Source organism: Elgaria multicarinata, chromosome 3 (assembly GCF_023053635.1).
Source record: "Elgaria multicarinata webbii isolate HBS135686 ecotype San Diego chromosome 3, rElgMul1.1.pri, whole genome shotgun sequence".
Taxonomy (NCBI): domain Eukaryota; kingdom Metazoa; phylum Chordata; class Lepidosauria; order Squamata; family Anguidae; genus Elgaria; species Elgaria multicarinata.
The window spans coordinates 166428559-166451343 of NC_086173.1; the positions used below are offsets into that span (position 1 = coordinate 166428559).

The 22785-nt window shown below is 46.2% G+C and overlaps 1 protein-coding gene across 1 annotated transcript in view; it reads left to right on the forward strand.

Moving 5' to 3' along the window:
* LOC134395749 (uncharacterized) overlaps nt 1-22785 on the forward strand; it is a gene marked incomplete at its 5' end in the record, with an annotated part of 243620 nt that overhangs the window by 177362 nt on the left and 43473 nt on the right. Inside the window, 1 exon segment of the mRNA XM_063121911.1 lies at nt 7830-8991. Within this exon segment, the coding sequence (XP_062977981.1) occupies nt 7830-8991 (1162 nt within the window).

Here is a 22785-nt window from a genome sequence, read left to right on the forward strand (position 1 = left end):
AATTGCTTTGGGCCTGTTCTCTAGAAATCAAAGTATCTACGCTTCCGCAGTAACTGGAAAATGTGTTAAGGATGCAACCATGACACCAACTCTTGTGAAGAGTATTGAAACACTAGTTTTACAAGATTGTGAGCCTCCTAGAACTGTTACAGGGTGTTGTGGCTTTGGTGTATTCTATGGAGAGGTTCAGCCTTGTTTCTAACGGGACTGACCCTATAAATATGTTAGCATTTCCTGAAAATAGTGGGCAGTTCCTTGGGTCCTCTGAGGGCTTCCACCTTGCAGTGTGAAGCGCTGCTCGTAATAAACCTTCTAAAAAAAAAAAGAATCATAGAATAGTAGAGTTGGAAGGGGCCTATAAGTCCATCGAGACCAAGACCCTGCTCAATGCAGGAATCCACCCTAAAGCATCCCTGACAAATGGCTGTCAGGGATGCCTCTTGAAGGCCTCTAGTGTGGCAGAGCCCACAACCTCTTACGTCTTAAGAGTCAATGACCACCACTACGTCTTAGAGTCTTTGACCACCACTCAGCGATCCCACTTAGAGGAGACCAACCTTTCCCGGGTTCCTTGACACACCTTCGAAATACCAGCTCTGAAACTTGGATTTGTGGTCTACCTTGCCAGGCTGGTGTTTACAAGAATCAAATTATTGGGGAAGGCACATGGGCATTGTAGCTGGCCGGGGGGGGGGGGGGGGCGTTGTTCGGCCGTCCTTTGGCAGAATGATCAGTCAAGCAGCCATCTGGCTCCGTTACCAGGTTTTATCAAGGCAGCCGGTAGCCCAAGGCCGTTCCACAGGGTTGTTGATCTGTGCAGCTGAAGGTGGGAACCTTCTCTCCTCACCGGGAGCCCTGGGGAGCTTCTTGTTTGTGGATTGGTGGAGCCAGGCCACCCCACCTGCTTAGCTCTGGGGATCAGTTACTTAGTTTCCCGTTTTTGGTCTCTGTTCATTTGGGGAAGTGTCATTCTGCTCGGGGTCCAGAAGGGTGGCAAAGGGACCCCCGTGCCATAAGGTATTAGGTAGCCAGGACTGAGTGTCTTTCTTTGGGTGGCTCTGAATCAACAGCTTGCCGTGATGTGGCTTTTATTGCTCTTTTAAAGTTGTTCGCTGCTGTGGCCTTTTAGTTTCATTGTAACTTTTAGACTGTTTTCCCCCACACACCCTCCCCTGTCTCCTGTTAATTGTTCATACGCTCAGGGCCTTGCTCTGATTTAATAAATTGCCTGAAGCCTTGGTGAAGTGTGCTTATTCTCAGGTGAACTGGCTCCAGTTCCAGTGTTTCACTGGGATCCGGTGGGAGGGGGGCGGCTGGGTTGGGAACTTTAACCAGGTCTACCTTGTGTGCCTCCTTCACAAGCTCCACTTTAATTCCTACAGCGCAGTCCCTGCCTCAAAGGAGAAATTGGCAGCCAAGGCAGGAGGCTGTTTCGAGTCCTAGTGGGAGCAGAGATGGAGAAGAGCGTGAAGATGGAAGAGCAAAGCTTTGCAGGCCCTGAACCAGAAAACGTCTCCTGCAACATCCAGGAAAGGAGCCGTGCAGAGCCCTGGGAAGGAAGAGTGCAGCAGGACCAGCCTGGGAGCAACACCTGCTCAGACGTGGAGCTTCAGCCCTTCAGGAACTTCTGCTACCAGGAGGCCATGGGGCCCCGAGGGGTTTGCAGCCGTCTCCACCACCTTTGCTGCCGGTGGCTGAAGCCAGAAAAGCACACGAAAGCTCAGATGCTGGACCTGGTGGTCCTGGAGAAGTTCCTGGCTGTCCTGCCGCAGGAGATGTTGAGCTGGGTCAGAGAATGTGGAGCGGAGACCAGTTCCCAGGCGGTGGCCCTGGCAGAAGGCTTCCTCCTGAGTCAGGCAGAGGACAAAGACCAGGTGAGAGCATTTCATCTTGATAACTAATAGGGACTGTGTTCTTAATACTTATCTCAACGTTATTTTACATGTACTTTAAGGAAAGGATGCCCCAATTTCCAATGGTCCAACCCCCAAGTATAGTTGCTCTTCATGTGTAGAGCAGGCCCTCATTGGAGGATAGTTAAGCTAACACTGGATGGTTAAAATATGCAGTTCCCTACCAGAGGATGTAGTGATGGCCACCAATTTAGATGGTTTAAAATGGGGGTTAGACAAAATCCTGTAGGAGAAGGCTGTGGATGGCTACTAGTCCTGATGGCTATATCCTACCTCCAGGTGATGGCCCACTGTGGGGAGAGAATGCTGGACTAGATGGACCGTTGTTCTGATCCAGAATGGCTCTTCTTAGTTTCTCATGATGACAGGAGAACTGAATGGGTTTGTGAAGTTCTGGGGAAGGATGGAATCGTTCTTCAACTGCTGTCAGAGTCCTCCCAACAGAACAGGAATACCATTTGTAGACACCAACCTTCCGTGTTTACAGTGGAAAATGCTGGATATCAGAGAATGTCTGGGAGGTTCTGTCTTTCCTTTTGGCTGGTGTTCTAGCACTTTGCTTATAGAATCATAGAATAGCAGAGTTGGAAGGAGCCTACAAGGCCATCGAGTCCAACCCCCTGCTCAATGCAGGAATCCACCCTAAAGCATCCCTGACAGATGGTTGTCCAGCTGCCTCTTGAAGGCCTCTAGTGTGGGAGAGCCCACAACCTCACCAGGCAACTGATTCCATTGTCGTACTGCTCTAACAGTCAGGAAGTTTTTCCTGATGTCCAGCTGGAATCTGGCTTCCTTTAACTTGAGCCCGTTATTCCGTGTCCTGCATTCTGGGAGGATCGAGAAGAGATCCTGGCCCTCCTCTGTGTGACAACCTTTTAAGGATTTGAAGAGTGCTATTATGTCTCCCCTCAATCTTCTCTTCTTCAGGCTAAACATGCCCAGTTCTTTCAGTCTCTCTTCATAGGGCTTTGTTTCCAGACCCCTGATCATCCTGGTTGCCCTTCTCTGAATACGCTCCAGCTTGTCTGCATCCTTCTTGAATTGTGGAGCCCAGAACTGGACGCAATACTCTAGATGAGGCCTAACCAGGGCCGAATAGAGAGGAACCAGTACCTCACGTGATTTGGAAGCGATACTTCTATTAATGTAGCCCAAAATAGCATTTGCCTTTCTTGCAGCCATATCGCACAGTTGGCTCATATTCAGCTTGCGATCTACAACAATTCCAAGATCCTTCTCATTTGTAGTATTGCTGAGCCAAGTATCCCCCATCTTGTAACTGTGCCTTTGGTTTCTATTTCCTAAATGTAGAACTTGGCATTTATCCCTATTAAATTTCATTCTGTTGTTTTCAGCCCAGCACTCCAGCCTATCCAGATCACTTTGAAGTTTGTTTCTGTCTTCCAGGGTATTAGCTATCCCACCCAATTTGGTGTCATCTGCAAATTTGATCAGCGTTCCCTGCACCTCCTCGTCCAAATCATTAATAAAAATGTTGAAGAGCACTGGGCCAAGGACTGAGCCCTGCGGCACCCCACTCGTTGCCTCTCCCCAGTTTGAGAAGGTTCCATTGATAAGTACTCTTTGAGTCCGATTCTGTAGCCAACTGTGGATCCACCTAATAGTTGTTCCATCTAGCCCACTTTTAGCTAGTTTGTTAATCAGAATATCATGGGGCACTTTGTCAAAAGCTTTGCTGAAGTCAAGATATATGACGTCCACAGCATTCCCACAGTCCACAAGGGAGGTTACCCGATGAAAAAAATGAGATCAAATTAGTCTGACAGGACTTGTTCTTGACAAATCCATGTTGTCTTCCAGTAATCACCGGTGTTTACAGATTGACTTCTTTATAATCTGCTCCAGAATGGATGTCAGACTGACTGGTCTGTAGTTCCCAGGTTCCTCCTTTTTGCCCTTTTCGAAGATAGGGACAACGTTAGCCCTCCTCCAGTCGTCCGGCACCTCACCCGTCTTCCATGATTGTGCAAAGATAATAGACAAAGGTTCTGAGAGTTCTTATGCCAGGGCTGAATTCTCAGCCCCCTGACAAAGACACAAGTTCCTGTGCTGTGTGGCTTGGATGGTAGATCAACTTTGTGAACCGCCCAGAGAGCTCCAGCTATTGGGCGGTATTTAAATGTAATAAATAAATAAAGAAACGAACTTTAGAATGAGACCTGAAAGTCAAACCGATTGGGAAATGCTGCCCTCGGCCCTAACCTGACCCATTTCTTTCCTTCCCACCTCCCCCTTCTCTGTCTGGGATCCTCCCTCCTGTAAGCAAAGTAAGTTTAAGAAAACTTACACTTTTGGAGCGAATGCAGCTTTTGTGCTCACAGATGCGGGTTCTGATGCTTCTTGTGGTCATACCAATGTACAATAAATTACACGGACTCTTGATGGCATGAATCGCAAAAGCTGCATTCGCTGCAAAAGACTTTAGGCACCTCTGGTCAAGCATTTTCTTGATATGGGCCATGATGACAAAGACCTGAGATTCTGGATTATTGAAAGGTTTCAAGAATATGGGACAAGAGTAGACCATCAACTATGAAGGAGGGAAATATTCTGGATTTTCACCTTAAGGACATTACAACCACAAGGACTCAAGGAAGAGTGTAATTGGAGGCCTTGGTTGTAATCCTGTTCTTCTTTTTTAAAGTACAGCTCTATTGTATTCCTTTTCTGTCATTGTTTTGTCATTGTTTTGATATTTATTTTCATTCTTATATGTAGTTAGTATTATTAGATTTGTATTAACTATGTTTTAAGCATCATATCAGTCCACTCAGTCCCTTTTAAGGGAGCATACAGGCCTGCTTGTGCTCTTCTTACGTTCTGATGATCACAGGAGAAATGAATGGATTTGTGAAGTTCTGGGGAAGGAGGGGATCCTTCTTCAACAAGTGTCAGAGTCCTCCCAACAGAACAGGAATAGCATTTGTAGACACCCAAACTCCCAGTGTCTACAGTGGAAAATGCTGGATATCAGGGTTGAACTCTTAGCCCCCTGACAAAGACACAAGTTCCTGTGCTGTGTGGCTTGGATGGTAGATCAACTTTAGAATGAGACCTGAAAGAATCATAGAATCATAGAACAGCAGAGTTGGAAGGGGCCTACAAGGCCATCGAGTCCAACCCCCTGCGCAATGCAGGAATCCACCCTAAAGCATCCCTGACAGATGGTTGTCCAGCTGCCTCTTGAATGCCTCTGGTGTGGGAGAGCCCACAACCTCCCTAGGTAACTGATTCCACCGTCGCACTGCTCTAACAGTTAGGAAGATTTTCCTGATGTCTGGCTTCCTTTAACTTGAGCCCGTTATTCCGTGTCCTGCACTTTGGGAGGATCGAGAAGAGATCCTGGCCCTCCTCTGTGTGACAACCTTTTAAGGATTTGAAGAGTGCTATCATGTCTTCCCTCAATCTTCTCTTCTCCAGGCTCAAGTGAAAGGTAAAGCGTTTGGGAAATGATGCCCTTGGCCTTGACCTGAGCCGTTTCTTTCCTTCTCTAATCCCTCTTCTCTGCCTGGGATCCTCCCTCCTGCTCCAGGTCCAGGGGTTGTTGGCCAGAGCACCCACAGATTTCCCTGAGGCAGAGAAGGCTCCACTGGGCATCACACAGAGGCCTCTGGACAGGTGGATCTTGCAGGAGGGAGACGGAGGACCCTTCTCACTGGGTAAGGATTCGTGGACGTATTTCCCCATGGTGTCCCTCCCTCAATTACGCCTGAAGTGCATGAGCTGTCTTAATGTTCTCCTTGAGCCTGATTTTGCTGGGGGAGATACTCAGAAAGGAAATGTTTAGTAATGTGGTTTGAGGGTATCAGACTCACTCTGGCCTGGTCTTACGCACTCAACAACTAAGGTCCTCCTCCAGGCGCCTACTCAGAGGGAACATCAGAGGACGACAACAAGGAAGAGGCCTTCTTGGTGGTGGCCCCCCAACTGTGGAACTATCGCACTGACATTGTTATCTTTTCAGCGTCACATCAAGCAATATGTAATTAGCAATATGTAATTAATTAGCCTGGGTCTGTTTTTTTAGGGTCATAGTTTTAAAGCTTGTTATAGTAGTTTTATATGTATGTGTTTATTGTATGTTTTCGCAGTTTTAAATATTTGGATATTGTTTTTAAGTGTTTTGACTATGGTGTGGTAAAGAAATGCAATAAATAAATAAACACTGAAAATAAACAATGAAAATGGGAATAGTTAAGAATGTTAACTTACCTTCTCACCTTCCCACCTTCTTTACCTTCCTCACAGGGAGCAAAACAACCTGCAGAGGAAGTGAACTGATCCTGGGGGGTCCTTCTGGGCCTCGTTCGCATGGCGGTGGAGTGGAAGCGGTTTCTGCACAGCCTGGGCAGGTAGGGGAGTCCTGGGGGCCTCCGTCTCCTGCATATCTCTTTAGTCCTGGAAGAACCTGTCCCTTTAGCCTTTGCTCTTCCACAAGATGGCTGCTAGGAAGGCCTTGAAGGTCACTCACAATGCTTTGGCATTCAGAAAGAGGACCTCACCATCCTTGTCTTATAGAATCATAGAATCATAGAATCATAGAATAGCAGAGTTGGAAGGGGCCTACAAGGCCATCGAGTCCAACCCCCTGCTCAATGCAGGAATCCACCCTAAAGCATCCCTGACAGATGGTTGTCCAGCTGCCTCTTGAAGGCCTCTAGTGTGGGAGAGCCCACAACCTCCCTAGGTAGCTGATTCCACCGTCGCACTGCTCTAACAGTCAGGAAGTTTTTCCTGATGTCCAGCCGGAATCTGGCTTCCTTTAACTTGAGCCCGTTATTCCGTGTCCTGCACTCTGGGAGGATCGAGAAGAGTCTTCATGGATTGCTACATAATGCTTAAAGAGAACGTCATTTCTTCTTCTTCTTTCAGGGTCTGGTGACCTTTGAGGAGGTGGCCGTGCATTTCTCGGAGGAGGAGTGGGCTCTGCTGGACCCAGGCCAGAGGACTCTGCACAAAGAAGTCATGGAGGAGAATCGTGGGATCCTTTCCTCTCTGGGTAAGGAATGAGATTCGTCTGGGTAAGGCTCCCTCTCTGCCTTCTTGCCAGATCCTGGAAGGTGGAATTTCAGCTCATCTTTCTTTGTGTCCGTGCAGACTCTGAAGACCTGACAAAACATTGAGAAAAGCCCATTGATGGACTTGCTCTGTGGCAGAGATGGCTGCCAACCCATCTTACTTTGCTGATATAATAGCATCTGCGTAATATTGAAGATGTTACAGATATTATCTTAATGGTCTCCATGGAGGAGAGGAGAGTTCAGCCTTTTCAGAAGACAGCTCTGGACAGCTTCCTTTTCATTTTAAGATATAACTAAACATTGAAAATAACCATTAGGGTTGAATTCCCACTTGCCAGTTCCCAGTTAAATGTTCAGCTAGGAGGAAATGGCAGATTTTAGGTGTATTTTATTTTTACACATTTTATGTTGTTCATTTATTTTCTCAACTACTTTATATGAGTTACTCCATATAAATGAAAGCACTGTATGGGCAGTCTAGTTCTCAGTTCTATTGATCATCAGGATATCTAATATCTTTAGAAGGATCTGCCTCACCAACGATTTTTTTTAAATTTTATCCTGTGAATTAAATCAGCAACCATTTGTTTTGTTCCAAGATTTCAAGATGATTTCTGTGTTTATACTTGCAGGTGATCACAGGGAGAGCAAGAAAAATGGCCCACACCAGAGAAGGAAGACTGAAACTGAAGAGAAGAGGGAAAACGAATCCATGTCTTTTGAAGGATCAGAAGTCTGTGAAACTCCAATACTGGAAGCACCAAGTAAAAAGAACATTTGTAAAAGGAAGAAACAGAGTAAAACTCAGAAGATTCATTCTAACAAATATCAAAGGTTTCAATGCTTAGTGTGTGAAAGAAACTTCACTTTCAACTCACAACTTAACTTGCATGAAAGAATTCACACTGGGGAGAAGCCCTATAAATGCTTTGAGTGTGGGAAGAGCTTTGCTCTCAGCTCACACCTTAAGCAGCATCAACGAATTCACACTGGGGAGAAGCCCTATAAATGCATTGAATGTGGGAAGAGCTTTGCTCGCAGCTCACTCCTTAAGCTGCATCAACGAATTCACACTGGAGAAAAGCCCTATAAATGCTTTGAGTGTGGGAAGAGCTTTGCTCTCAGCTCACGCCTTAAGCTGCATCAAAGAATTCACACTGGGGAGAAGCCCTATAAATGCTTAGAGTGTGGGAAGAGCTTTCCTCAGAGCACAGCCCTTAAGCTGCATCAAAGAATTCACACTGGGGAGAAGCCCTATAAATGCTTAGAGTGTGGGAAGAGCTTTCCTCAGAGCACAGCCCTTAAGAGGCATCAAAGAATTCACACTGGGGAGAAGCCCTATAAATGCTTAGAGTGTGGGAAGAGCTTTGCTCTCAGCTCACACCTTAAGCTGCATCAACGAATTCACACTGGGGAGAAGCCCTATAAATGTTTAGAGTGCGGGAAGAGCTATGGCCAGGGTATACATCTTAGGCAGCATCAAAGAATTCACACTGGGGAGAAGCCCTATAAATGCTTTGAGTGTGGGCGGACCTTTGTTGGGAGCTCACACCTAAAGCTGCATCAAAGAATTCACACTGGGGAGAAGCCCTATAAATGCTTTGAGTGTGGGCGGACCTTTGTTGGGAGCTCACACCTACAGCTGCATCAAAGAATTCACACTGGGGAGAAGCCCTATAAATGCTTAGAATGCGGGAAGAGCTTTGCTCAGAACACACACCTTAAGCAGCATCAAAGAATTCACACTGGGGAGAAGCCCTATAAATGCTTTGAGTGTGGGCGGACCTTTGTTGGGAGCTCACACCTACAGCTGCATCAAAGAATTCACACTGGGGAGAAGCCCTATAAATGCTTAGAATGCGGGAAGAGCTTTGCTCAGAACACACACCTTAAGCAGCATCAAAGAATTCACACTGGGGAGAAGCCGTATAAATGCTTTGAGTGTGGGAAGAGCTTTGCTCACAGCAGCAGCCTTAAGCAGCATAAAAGAATTCACACTGGGGAGAAGTGCTATAAATGCTTTGAGTGCGGGAAGAGCTTTGCTGACAGCAACACCCTTAAGCAGCATCAAAGAATTCACACCGGGGAGAAGCCCTAGAAATGCTTTGAGTTTCGGAAAATCTTTGCTCTGAGCTCACACCTTAAGCAACATCAAAGAATTCTATTAAAGCAGCCCAAAGTAGCATTTGCTTTTTTTGCAGCCATATCACAGTGTTGGCTCATATTCTGCTTGTGATCTAGAACATTTCCAAGGTGGTTCTTGTTTGTAGTATTGCTGAGTCATGTATCCCCCGTCTTGTAAATGTGCATTTGGTTTCCTTTTCCTAGGTTTAGAAGTTGGTATTAATCCCTATTAAATTTCATTCTGTTGTTTTCAGCCCAGCACTCCAGCCTATCAAGATCACTTTAAAGTTTGTTTCTGTCTTCCAGGGTATTAGCTACCCCACCCAATTTGGTGTCATCTGCAAACTTGATAAGCGTTCCCTGTACTTCCTTCAACATTTAATAAAAATGTTGAAGAGCACTGGGCCCAGGACTGATCCCTGTAGTACCTCACTCCTTACCTCCCCCCAGATTGAGAAGGTACTGTTGATAAGCTTTCTTTGAGTCTGACTCTGTGGCCAACTCTGTATCCACCTAATAGTTGTTCCATCTAGCCCACTTTTATCTCTTTTGTTTATCGGAATATCATGGGACACTTTGTCAAAAGCTTTGCAGAAGTCAAGATATATGACATCCACAGCATTCCCACAGTCCACAAGGGAGGTTACCCGATCAACCAATAAGATCAGATTAGTCTGACAGGATTTGTTCTTGACAAATCCCTGTTGGCTTCTAGTAATTATTGCATTGTTTTCAAGGTGCTTACAGATTGACTTCTTTAGAATCTGCTCCAGAATTTTCCCAGGGATGGATGTCAGACTGACTGGCCTGTCTTTTCCCAGGTTCCTCCTTTTTGCCCTGTTTGAAGAAGGGACAACGTTAGCCCTCCTCCAGACATACGGCCCCTCACCCGTCTTCCATGATTTCGCAAAGATAATAGACGGTGGTTCTGAGAGTTCTTCCGCTAGCTCCTTCATTACTCTACGATGCAGTTCATCAGGCCCTGGAGAGTTGTTCTCATTCAAGGAAATTAGGTGTTCCTTGACCGTTTGTTTATCAATCTCAGACTGCAATCCTGCCCCCTCATACTTGTGCTTCTCTTTTTTCAGGGGGGTCATAGACCCGCTTTTGGGAAAAGACTGAGCCAAAGTAGGAATTCAGCACTTCAGGCTTTTCTTTGTCATCTGTTATCAATTACCCATCCTCGTCAAGCAGTTGAACCACCATTTCTTTCCTGTGTGTTTTACTATTCACGTATCTGAAGAAAGCCTTTTTATTACTTTTTGCATCCCTCGCTAATCTCAGCTCATTCTCAGCTTTAGCCTTCCTGATGCCATTTCGGCACTTTTGTGCCACGTCTGTACTCTTCTTTTGTAGCCTGGCCTTCTTTCCACTTCCTGTATGTATCCCTTTTTTTTAGATCATCTCTAAGCTTTTTGTGGAGCCACATTGGTTTCTTCTGTTGTCTTCTATCTTTTTTTCCTTGTTGGAATGGTTTGTAATTGTGCTGTTAAAATTTCTTTTTTAAAATACTCCTACCTATCTTGGACTCCTTTTCTCATTAGGGTCACTTGCCATGGGATCTTGCTTTTCATAGTTCTGAGTTTATTAAAATTAGCTTTCCTAAAATCCAGAGTATGTGTACAGCTACACTCAGCTTTTGTCTCCTTTATAATCAAGAATTCAAGTACGAGGTGGTTACTTTCCCCCAGAGTTCCCGTAACTACCACTTTATCCACTAAGTCATCCCTATTGATCAATATCAAGTCAAGGATTGCCGATCCTCTAGTTCCTTCCTCCACTTTCTGTAGGAGGAAGTGATCACCCACACTTTTGGCAGTATTTGTCTCCCGAAAGATATCAGCGTAATTGAATTCCCCATCACTACTACATCACACTTCCTTGAAACACTGGCAATTTGTTTCTCAAAAGTTTAGTCCTCGTCTTCTCCTTGATTGGGTGATCAGTAGTAGACTCCAATTATAATTTTCTTTTTAGTCCTTACCACCTTTCTTTTAACCCTGATGCTCTCAATGGGGCTCCCAGTCTGATCCGCCTGTATTTCTGTGCAGGGATAGGTATTTTTTAACATATAGTGCAACTCCGCCTCCCTTTCGATTTCTTCTGCTCTTTTTGAATGAGTTACATTCTTCAATTGCTATATTCCAGTCATGGGAGTCATCCCACCAAATTTCAGTTATACCTATCATGTCGTTTTTGCCTTCATGTAATAAAAGTTCAAATTCGTTCTGTTTGTTTCCCACACTCTGGGCATTAGCATATAGGCATCGAAGACCATGTGCTTTATAGTCTGGCTTTGTTCCTATATTGTTTTGGACAATATTTTGGGGCGCTATTGGAGCTGTTCTCTGCGTTATGATGCATGGGCCTTCTTCTATTGTCGCCTTGAAGTTTTCGTCTCCCAGCCCCATAAGATTCAGTTTAAAGCCCTCCTGATCAAGTTCTTTATGCTGTGGCCAAGCTTATTTGGGAACTATTTTTGAGAAACATGAATTGTGTGTTATTTCATAATAATTATGTTAAGGTTTGGAATGAAGTTAAAGGTTTTGCAAGATGGGAAAAGGTTCAACTGTCACTTTTGGGGAGAATTGCAACAATTAAAATGAATGCTTTGCCTAGAATGTTATTTTTGTTTCAAACAATACCCATTGTTCTTCTTCGTGGTCTCTGTGCATCACACATATGGGCTCTGCGCCTGCGCGAAGCCCCGCTTCGGGAATCTTCTATAGCTAAGAGGCATTTTGTGTGGGAACCCCTCCCCCTCTACTGCGCATATGCAGAGGGGTTCCTGCCCCGATTCCCCAGTTCTTTGACCTTCATTGTGACAGCCTCGTCGGGAACATCTCTGTGAAAATAAAACGAAATAGCTAAGACTTACCTTTCCTTTATTCTTATTGTTCTATTTTCTCTTCTTTACTCCTCTTTCCAGTCTTTTCTCTCTCTCTCTCTCTAAAATTACCTCATACTTACTCTTAATTTATTCTGCTCCGCATGGGCCCCAAAGCCCCATTTAAAAAGTGTGCCTGTTGCGGCACGAAGCTTCCGCCCTCCGCCGGACACAATTTTTGCATTATCTGCTTAGGAGACTGACACAAAGTTGACGCCTGTCCCCACTGCTAAGCCTTCTCAAAACTCACGAGGCGGCATAGAGCAGACAAACTAAGGGCTGAGCTGTGGGAAAGGGCACTCGCAGCAGTGGACAAACCTGCTATGGCTTCGCAAAAAGAGCCTTTCATGCCTCCAGCTCCTGTCCAGCCGACATCAAGTCGTGCTGACAGATCCCGCCAGGACACCCTGGCAATGCCAGGGCTTTCCTTAACTGCATCGATAGCGAAAAAGCTATCGAAAAAGGCAAGAACGCCGAAATCAACGGAGACAAAACACAAGAAAAGGGACAAATCCTCAAAACACGATACTCATGCCAGGAGACCGACGTCGACGGCTTTACCGATGCCCGATAAGCCATCGTTATCGGCAGTACAACCGATATCGATAACACCAGCTCCGCCGGTTTCGATAGCTGACCCGATAATGACCGTTTCGTTATCAGAGGGTGAAATTAGGGATGCCGCATCCAGTCGCAGCAGAGAACCATTACAGCTACCAACAATATCGAACAAAGCCTCGCCTTCGAGAAACTTACCTGTGCAAGACGAGCACAATCAACAATATCGACGATCAAGATCTATTGTTCGAACATGGGAGTGTCGTTGTTCGTCGGAATCTGTGCACTCTTTCGATACTCGATATCGAGAGTCTGACCTCGGTTATTATCGAAGGCACCACCGTTCCAGATCTCCTGTAAGAGATTGGGAGAGAGAATCACAATGGTCACTTCCACCAAGACCAACTTACTACTATACAGATTGGGGCGAACTTGATGATTGATATCGGCGCTATGATCGACCATCATCGCCTCGACTTCGGCAACAATTTCGGCACCCCAAGCAGCAATCGAGGCACAGGCACCTCAAGTAGCTAGGCTACCTATAGATGATAGATCCGAATCACTACGTGATGAAGACACAACAATTCATCATTTGCATCAAACTGAGGCAATTCAGACTATCCAGATCCCATCTTCCCCGCAATCGGTAGAGGACTACTGCTCAGACTCTGCATCAGCTACTTCACCAGCACCATCGATACCGTCTCCCGATTTGATAGTGGAGGCGCAAGGATCGGTCTCTCCATCAGAGGGACTAGGACATTTTGCCGACCTTATCCAAAGAATGGCGCAAGCGTTAGGGATCGAGATGAGACAAACGATAGAAAAACTAGGAGACCCAGTCTTTGAGGCGATTTACACGGAAGCAACGACTCCAGTAGCTATTCCGTTCCTACCAACTCTAACAAGAACAGTTAAGGACCATTGGAAGGACCCCACGACACTTCAGCCATCATCAAAGCGCCTTGATAATATGTACAGGGTTTTGGATAAAGATGCGGAATTTTTATTCACGCACCCCCAACCCAATTCAATAATAGTGGAATCAGCACAAGGCCGTTCGCAAAGAGTACACACTGCGCCAGTGGACAAGGAGGGCCAGCGTTTAGACTTGATGGGGCGTAGATTATATTCCACAGCATCCCTAAGCCTAAAGGTATCGAACTACCAGGCTACGATGTCAAGGTACCAACTTTTCTTGTGAGACAAGATGATGTCGTTATGTGATAATCTAGGGGATGACCAGAGAGAGCTGGCTAGAGTCTTCCATTCTGAAGCCACTCGTATGGCATGGTAACAAATTGCCACAGCAAAGCACCAAGCAGACTGTGGAGCAAAGACTATGGTGGGAGCTATTGCTTTAAGGAGACAATCCCTGGCTTAGATCAGCAGGTCTCTCACAAGAAGCCAGAAACCGAATCGAAAGCCTCCCTTTCGATGGCACAGGCCTCCTCAATTTGACAATGGACGAGGCAATGGATACTGTCCAGAAGGCTAGGGTTACAGCCAGGAAAATGGGGATAGGTGCAATTCAACAGCAACAACAATTCAGACCTAGAAGATGGTACAGACAACCAAGTACCGCCACAGTAAGGTACCAACCTGATAGACAACAATTCAAACAACCTCTACCTCAGCAAGGGAAAAGGGAATTCCCATTGTCTAAACCCAAATTCGAATGCCGTAAACCAGACTACCAGCAAAATCGACGACTTTGACTCCCCTGTTACAAACCACATGAGCACCCCATTCGGCAACCGCCTCTCTATGTTAATAGAGGCTTGGAGCCAGGTAACCTCAGACAACTGGGTGCTCTCAATTATCGAGAGAGGTTACAAAATAGAGTTTGACTCCCTACCCCCTACGGGAGTTTTGAAAAGAACCATACTGTTAGTTTTACCCTACCCTGTGCCTGTTGGCATTCTCTTCCCCTCCTTATTGTTTTACTATGATTTTATTAGATTGTAAGCCTATGCGGCAGGGTCTTGCTATTTTATTGTTTTACTCTGTACAGCACCATGTACATTGATGGTGCTATATAAATAAATAAATTAATAATAATAATAATAATAATAACCATACCATCCATACCACTCCAAAAGGAGGTCCGCTCACTATTAAAGAAAGGAGCGATACAGTCAATACCAAAACCAGAACAAATAGAGGGTTTTTACTCTCGCTATTTCACAGTCCCAAAGTCAGATGGAGGGGTTCGTCCCATATTGGACCTTCGGGACGTAAATGCATTTATAACACCGAGGAAATTTCACTACTCATAGTGAAGCTATTTCCACACTCTGAGCATTTATAAGGCTTTTGAGAACCCTCTGAAGCGCTGAAGCTCCACGTCTGAGCAGGTGCTGCTCCAGGCTGGTCCTCCTGCACTCTTCCTTCCCAGGGCTCTGCACTGCTCCCTTCCTGGATGTTTCCTGCTTCAGGGCCTGCAAAGCTTTGCTCTTCCATCTTCACGCTCTTCTCCATTTGCGCTCCCACCAGGACTCAAAAGGTCTCCTTTCTTGGCTGCCAATTTCTCTCTTCAGGCAAGGACTGTCCTGTAGGAATTCAAATGGAGGAGCTGCATGAATTAGATACAGCTCTGGCCAACTTAATACCCAGGACCTGTCTCAGATGGGTCCCTACAACCCTGGTCCCACAGCAACCGGGCTCCTGATTGAAAAAGAGGGTCTGACTCTGCCCCAGTGGGAGAGAAAGTGTCACCAGAGCAGACTTAAGGCTATTGAAAAGGCGTGAAGGTTTATTTTAAAAGCTAAGCAAGAAATCAGTGAACAAATGAAACATGCCACACAGGAAGCCTTAAGATGCAAATGTTTCTTAAGGAGCTATACTAGAGTGACCAGATTTAAATGAGGGCAGCTTTAACTGTTATTATTATTATTATTATTTATTTATATAGCACCATCAATGTACATGGTGCTGTACAGAGTAAAACAGTAAATAGCAAGGCCCTGCCGCATAGGCTTACAATCTAATAAAATCATAGTAAAACAATAAGGAGGGGAAGAGAATGCCAACAGGCACAGGGTAGGGTGAAGAGGGAATTTCACTGGGTTCTCCATATATACAAAAGACACCTGCTGAAATTCCCTTTTCTATGCAATTGCTAAAGATACAGGAGCCCTGTCCTCCTTTTCTCACGTCACCCTACTTAACCTCTTTTTAGAATATCTAGTCATGTTTAGAGTTCTGCAGCAAGGGCAGGCAGAAGGACGGAGGGCTCCCATGCCGGAGGCTGCTTTATGCACTCAAAGGGGAAATGGATGTGGATCCCACAAAGCCCCCAGGAGCAGATGGGGCTGCGATGCTGCTGGGGGGATAAAAGACCCCCCCCCCCAATTGTGGAAAAAATCCCTTCCCAGGTCTGCATCTCTGCCAGGAGCCTCTGCGGCTCTCTGATAATAATAATAACAACAACAACATGTTTATTTAAGGGACGGTGTAAAAGCCGGAACGGAACAGAACAGGCCGGAACGACCCCATTATATTAAAAAACCATACCAAAAACAGTGGCATGTGTTAGCAACACTTGGGAACAATATTTTAGGACTAAAACCATGCCAATATTATATCACTATTAACCCCAGAACTCCCAAAACAACGTCCGGAACAGAATGGGATGGCCGGAACGGCCACTACTGAACGAGCGATATCAACCAAACTCACCAGTCATGCATAACTCCATGGCAGGGATGCAATAAGCCACAAAAGGTGCAAAGAAACTGCGTTCCGATAACCGTTCCGCGCACAGCGCATATTACGCAAAACGGACAGGGACAGCAGCTTCCAAGTGAAGTATGTTAATCAAACTCATCAGACACACAATACTAGGTGGGCCTGACGTAATAAGCTCCAAAAGTTGCCCCGAAACCACGTTCAGATACCCGTTCCGGGCAAAAACGTGTATTGCGCAAAACGGGCCGTAACGGCAGCTTCCCAATGACATAAGTGAACCAAACTCACCAGATGCACATGACAAGGTGGGAAAAATACAGAAAGCTCCAAAAGTTGCCCCGAAACCACGTTCAGGAACCCGTTCCGGGCAAAAACACATATTGCGCAAAAGGGCCGTAACAGCAACTTCCCAATGAGGTGAGTCAACCAAACTCACCAGACACACAATACTAGATGAGCCTGATGTAATAAGCTCCAAAAGTTGCCCCGAAACCACGTATCAGATACCCGTTCCGGGCAAAAACACTGCAATTTTTGGAGCTTTTTGCCCGGAATGGGTATCTGAATGTGGTTTTGGGGCAACTTTTGGAGCTTTCTATATTTGTCCCACCTAGTTATGTGCATCTAGTGAGTTTGGTTGACTTTCCTCATTGGGAAGCTGCCGTTACGGCCCATTTTGCGCAACACAGACTTTTGCCCGGAACGGGTGTCTGAACATGGTTTTGGGGCAACTTTTGGAGCTTTCTATATTTTTCCCACCTTGTCATGTGCATCTGGTGAGTTTGGTTCACTTATGTCATTGGGAAGCTGCTGTTACGGCCCATTTCGCGCAATACACGTTTTTGACCGGAACGGGTATCTGAACGTGGTTTCGGGGCAACTTTTGGAGCTTTCTATATTTGTCCCACCTAGTTATGTGCATCTGATGAGTTTGGTTGACTTACCTAATTGGGAAGCTATCGTTACGGCCCATTTTGCACAATACATGTTTTTGACCGGAACGGGTATCTGAACGTGGTTTGGGGGCAATTTTTGGAGCGTATTACATCAGGCTCACCTTGTAATGTGTGTCTGGTGAGTTTGATTAACATACTTCACTTGGAAGCTGCTGTCCTTGTCCGTTTTGCGTAATATGCGCTGTGCGCGGAACGGTTATCGGAACGCAGTTTCTTTGCACCTTTTGTGGCTTATTGCATCCCTGCCATGGAGTTATGCATGACTGGTGAGTTTGGTTGGTATCGCTTGTTCCCTAGTGGCTGTTCCGGCCATCCCATTCTGTTCCGGACGTTGTTTTGGGAGTTCTGGGGTTAATAGTGATATAATATTGGCATGGTTTTAGTTCTAAAATATTGTTCCCAAGTGTTGCTAACACATGCCACTGTTTTTGGTATGGTTTTTTAATATAATGGGGTCGTTCCGGCCTGTTCCGTTCCGTTCCGGCTTTTACACCGTCCCTTTATTTAATTCTTACCCGCCTCTCCCTTTGGATCGAGGCAGGGAACAACTTTAGAACGGGAATCAACACATCTTTAAAATTCTTGATTTTACATTGATCTTGACAGGCCTGCCGGAAAAGGCTACTCTTTAAGGCTGCCTTAAAATCACAACCATCTAGTGGTTAAAAAAATCTTAAAATCTGGTGTTGCCTCCATCCAAGGGTTAAAGAGGCGGAGAGGGGGCTGGGTCCTAGAGCCAAGGCTGGATGAGGCCCCTCCCTTCGGGCCCCACACTTCCTTCCCCCCCCCCCCATTGCAAAGGAGCCTGGGATTCTCCCCCTGCTCCTGTGAGCCTCGTGTATCGGCTGCCTGCAGCCTCTTTTCCCCAGCAAAGGAGCCGGTGAGTGCAGATTGCAAGGGGGTCCCAGGGGGGAGGAGGGAGTGGGCAGAGGAAGGAGCCCCCCAGGGCGGGGGTTGGGTGGGAAGAGAGAGGGAGCCCTCCCCGGGAGACTGACCCACTTGGGGCCACTCCAAGAGACCCCCGCCTTGCACCTCCTTCCCTCCCTATAACTAGGGGATCGCGGAAGGGAAGGCTGCAGAAGGGAGGGGTGTCTGGGAGGGACCCAAGAGGAAAGGTGCCGGGTGGGGAGGAGGAATGTCCCACCTGCAGGCAAAAGGCTGCCCTGGTGTCCTGTTTGCATTGCATTTTTTGTTTTGTTTCCTCTCCCTGATTCAAACCTGGTGAATAAGCAAAATTCATAAGTCACTTTGGTCACGAGGCCTTCGAAATAAAACCTGGGGTGCTTGTTGATTAAGAAGGGAGCCTGCTGTTGGTTTTAGTACGTCCCTCTTTGATGTATTAAGTGAGCCCGAAGTTCACATCCTGAGAGTGGGGAGAAATCGCTGTTACTCGGGTGCAATTTTGGGGTTCAAGCGCTGGCAGCAGAGAGGGCTTAGAAAGGGAGCCGTGGGATGCACTGGGAGAGAAACTCTGGTTCATCAGCAGACCTCTTCTTTCCTGGAGGGACAAAGGTTTTCCTTTCTGGAGCCTGAGATGGACTCAGACCTGCTCTCAATGCAGGATCGTGAACAAGAGGCCTCCATGAGAAGAAGTTCCGATGTGTGTTTGACGCCTCACGGCTAGAGGCTCCCTGAGTCCAGAATGCTCCTTATAATCTTTTCTTTTTTACATTTAATTTTTTTATTTTTCCACAGAACACAGACAAACATTACATATAATACATACAAACAAAGGTATACATATAACAAATAGAATTACACTAAAACATTTAAGGGTGAGGTTAAAGTACATTTTTAGCCCTCTTCATATCAAAAATGTCCATTAATTCGTTAATGACCATTTATTTTTGTTGTTTATTCATTCAGTCATTTCCGACTCTTCGCGACTTCATGGACCAGCCCACGCCAGAGCTTTCTGTCGGCCTTCGCCACCCCTAGCTCCCCCAAGGTCAAGTCTGTCACCTCCAGAATATCATCCATCCATCTTGCCCTTGGTCGGCCCCTCTTCCTTTTGCCTTCCACTTTCCCTAGCATCAGCCTCTTCTCCAGGGTATCCTGTCTTCTCATTATGTGGCCAAAGTACTTCAGTTTTGCCTTTAATACCATTCCCTCAAGTGAGCAGTCTGGCTTTATTTCCTGGAGTATGGACTGGTTTGATCTTCTTGCAGTCCAAGGCACTCTCAGAACCATTTATATATGACCATTTATATATCAATCATTTATCAATCAATAAATATGACCATTTATATATCAATCTAATTCAGTTTTTCTTATACTTTAAGTCTCATACATTGGATTTCCAGATTTATGGTTCTTTCCTCTCTTTGCCCATCTGAATAATAAAATCCATGAACAAAGACATCATTTTTCTCTGCCTCTTTCAGATATTCTATCAAAGGTTTCCATTGGAATATAAACATAGCTGTTGAACTTTCTCTCATTATCGCTATATGTTTTGGCAGCTTTGAAAGATGCAAAATGTTCCTTCTATCCTGATACGACGGAACGTAACTTCAGCTGCCTAAAATCATGAGAGATAGTTTAGTCCATACTGTTATGCGGTTGAAAGCTTTTCGAAGAACTGGGCATGTTTAGCCTGGAGAGGAGAAGATTGAGGGGAGACATGGTAGCACTCTTCAAATACTTCAAAGGTTGTCACACAGAGGAGGGCCAGGATCTCTTCTCGATCCTCCCAGACTGCAGGACACAGAATAATGAGCTCAAGTTAAAGGAAGCCAGATTCCACCTGGACATCAAGAAAAACTTCCTGAGTGTTAGAGCAGTACGACAAGGGAATCAGCGACCTAGGGAGGTTGTGGGCTCTCCCACACTAGAGGCGTTCAAGAGGCAGCTGGACAACCATCTGCCATGGATGCTTTAAGGTGGATTCCTGTATTGAGCAGGGGGTTGGACTTGATGGCCTTGTAGGCCCCTTCCAACTGTGCTATTGTATGATCATTGCATCTATCTACTTTGGACTGGTGGAAGTTTAACTAGAGCTCAAAAGCAATTCAACTCCTGCTAGTTGGGCCTGGCACTCTTTACACATTGTTTTCTGACACGCCTTAGGAGGAGCCAAACTGCAGTGTGTTTTGCAGAGTGTACACATGCATTTCTTTGTAAATCATTGTGTGTTTCACATTTTGCTTCCGGATGTGACGTCCTTCTGCATTTACTTCCCCTATAAACCTTCTCTCCTCACTGGGACCCCTGGAGAGCTTGCTGTTTTTGGATAGGTGGAGCCAGGCCACCCCAACTGCTTAGTTAGGGGGATAAGTTAGTTAATTTCCAGTTTATGGTCTCTGTTCATTTGGGGAAGGGTCATGTTGTTCGGGGCCCTGAAGGGTGGCAAAGGGACCCCCGTTCCATCAGGTATTAGGTAGCCAGGACTTAGTGTCTTTCTTTGGGTGGCTCTGAATCAACAGCTGCGTGATGTGGCTTTTATTACTCTTTTAAAGTTGTTCACTGCTGTGGCCTTTTAGTTTCATTGTAACTTTTAGACTGTTTCCCCCCCACACCCTCCCCTGTCTCCTGTTAATTGTTCATACGCTCAGGGCCTTGCTCTGATTTAATAAATTGCCTGAAGCCTTGGTGAATTGTGGTTATTCTCAGGTGAACTGACTCCAGTTCCAGTGTTTCACTGGAAACCGGTGGGAGGGGGACGGCTGGGTTGGGAACTTTAACCAGGTCCACCTTGTGTGCCTCCTTCACAAGCTCCGTTTTAATTCCTACAGCGCAGTCCCTGCCTCAAAGGAGAAATTGGAAGCCAAGGCAGGAGACTGTTTCAAGTCCTGGTGGGAGCAGAGATGGAGAAGAGCGTGAAGATGGAAGAGCAAAGCTTTGCAGGCCCTGAACCAGAAAACGTCTCCTGCAATATCCAGGAAGGGAGCCGTGCAGAGCCCTGGGAAGGAAGAGTGCAGCAGGACCAGCCTGGGAGCAACACCTGCTCAGACGTGGAGCTTCAGCCCTTCAGGGACTTCTGCTTCCAGGAGGCCATGGGGCCCCGAGGGGTTTGCAGCCGTCTCCACCACCTTTGCTGCCAGTGGCTGAAGCCAGAAAAGCACACGAAAGCTCAGGTGCTGGACCTGGTGGTCCTGGAGAAGTTCCTGGCTGTCCTGCCCCAGGAGATGGTGAGCTGGGTCAGAGAATGTGAAGCGGAGACCAGTTCCCAGGCGGTGGCCCTGGCAGAAGGCTTCCTCCTGAGTCAGGCAGAGGACAAAGACCAGGTGAGAGCATTTCATCTTGATAACTAACAGGGACTGTGTTCTTAATACTTATCTCAACTTTATTTTACATGTCCTTTAAGGAAGGGATGCCCCAATTTCCAATGGTACAACCCCCAAGTATAGTTGCTCTTCATGTGTAGAGCAGGCCCTCATTGGAGGATAGTTAAGCTAACACTGGATGGTTAAAATATTCAGTTCCCTACCAGAGGATGTTGTGATGGCCACCAATTTAGATGGTTTAAAATGGGGGTTAGACAAAATCCTGTAGGAGAAGGCTGTGAACGGCTGCTAGTCCTGATGGCTATATCCTACCTCCAGGTGATGGAGTACTGAGGGGAGAGAATGCTGGACTAGATGGACCCTTGTTCTGATCCAGAACAGCTCTTCTTAGTTTCTCATGACGACAGGAGAAGTGAATGGGTTTGTGAAGTTCTGGGGAAGGAGGGGATCCTTCTTCAACTGGTGTCAGAGTCCTCCCAACAGAACAGGAATAGCATTTGTACACACCAACCCCCCGTTTTTACAGTGGAAAATGCTGGATATCAGGGAATGTCTGGGAGGTTCTGTCTTTCCTTGTGGCTGGTGTTCTAGCACTTTGCTTATACAGTCATAGAATCATAGAATAGCTGAGTTGGAAGGGGCCTACAAGGCCAACGAGTCCAACCCCCTGCTCAATGCAGGAATCCACCCTAAAGCATCCCTGACAGATGGTTGTCCAGCTGCCTCTTGAAGGCCTCTAGTGTGGGAGAGCCCACAACCTCACCAGACAACTGATTCCATTTCCGTACTGCTCTAACAGTCAGGACGTTTTTCCTGATGTCCAGCTGGAATCTGGCTTCCTTTAACTTGAGCCCGTTATTCCGTGTCCTGCACTCTGGGAGGATCGAGAAGAGATCCTGGCCCTCCTCTGTGTGACAACCTTTTAAGGATTTGAAGAGTGCACTCATGTCTCCCCTCAATCTTCTCTTCTCCAAGCTAAACATGCCCAGTTCTTTCAGTCTCTCTCCATAGGGCTTTGTTTCCAGACCCCTGATCATCCTGGTTGCCCTCCTCTGAACACGCTCCAGCTTGTCTGCGTCCTTCTTGAATTGTGGAGCCCTGAACTGGATGCAATACTCTAGATGAGGCCTAACAAGGGCCGAGTAGAGAGGAACCAGTACCTCACGTGATTTGGAAGCTATACTTCTATTAATGCAGCCCAAAATAGCATTTGCCTTTCTTGCAGCCATATCGCACTGTTGGCGAATATTCAGCTTGCGATCTACAACAATTCCAAGATCCTTCTCATTTGTAGTATTTCTGAGCCAAGTGTCCCCCATCTTGTAACTGTGCCTTTGGTTTCTATTTCCTAAATGTAGAACTTGGCATTTATCCCTATTAAATTTC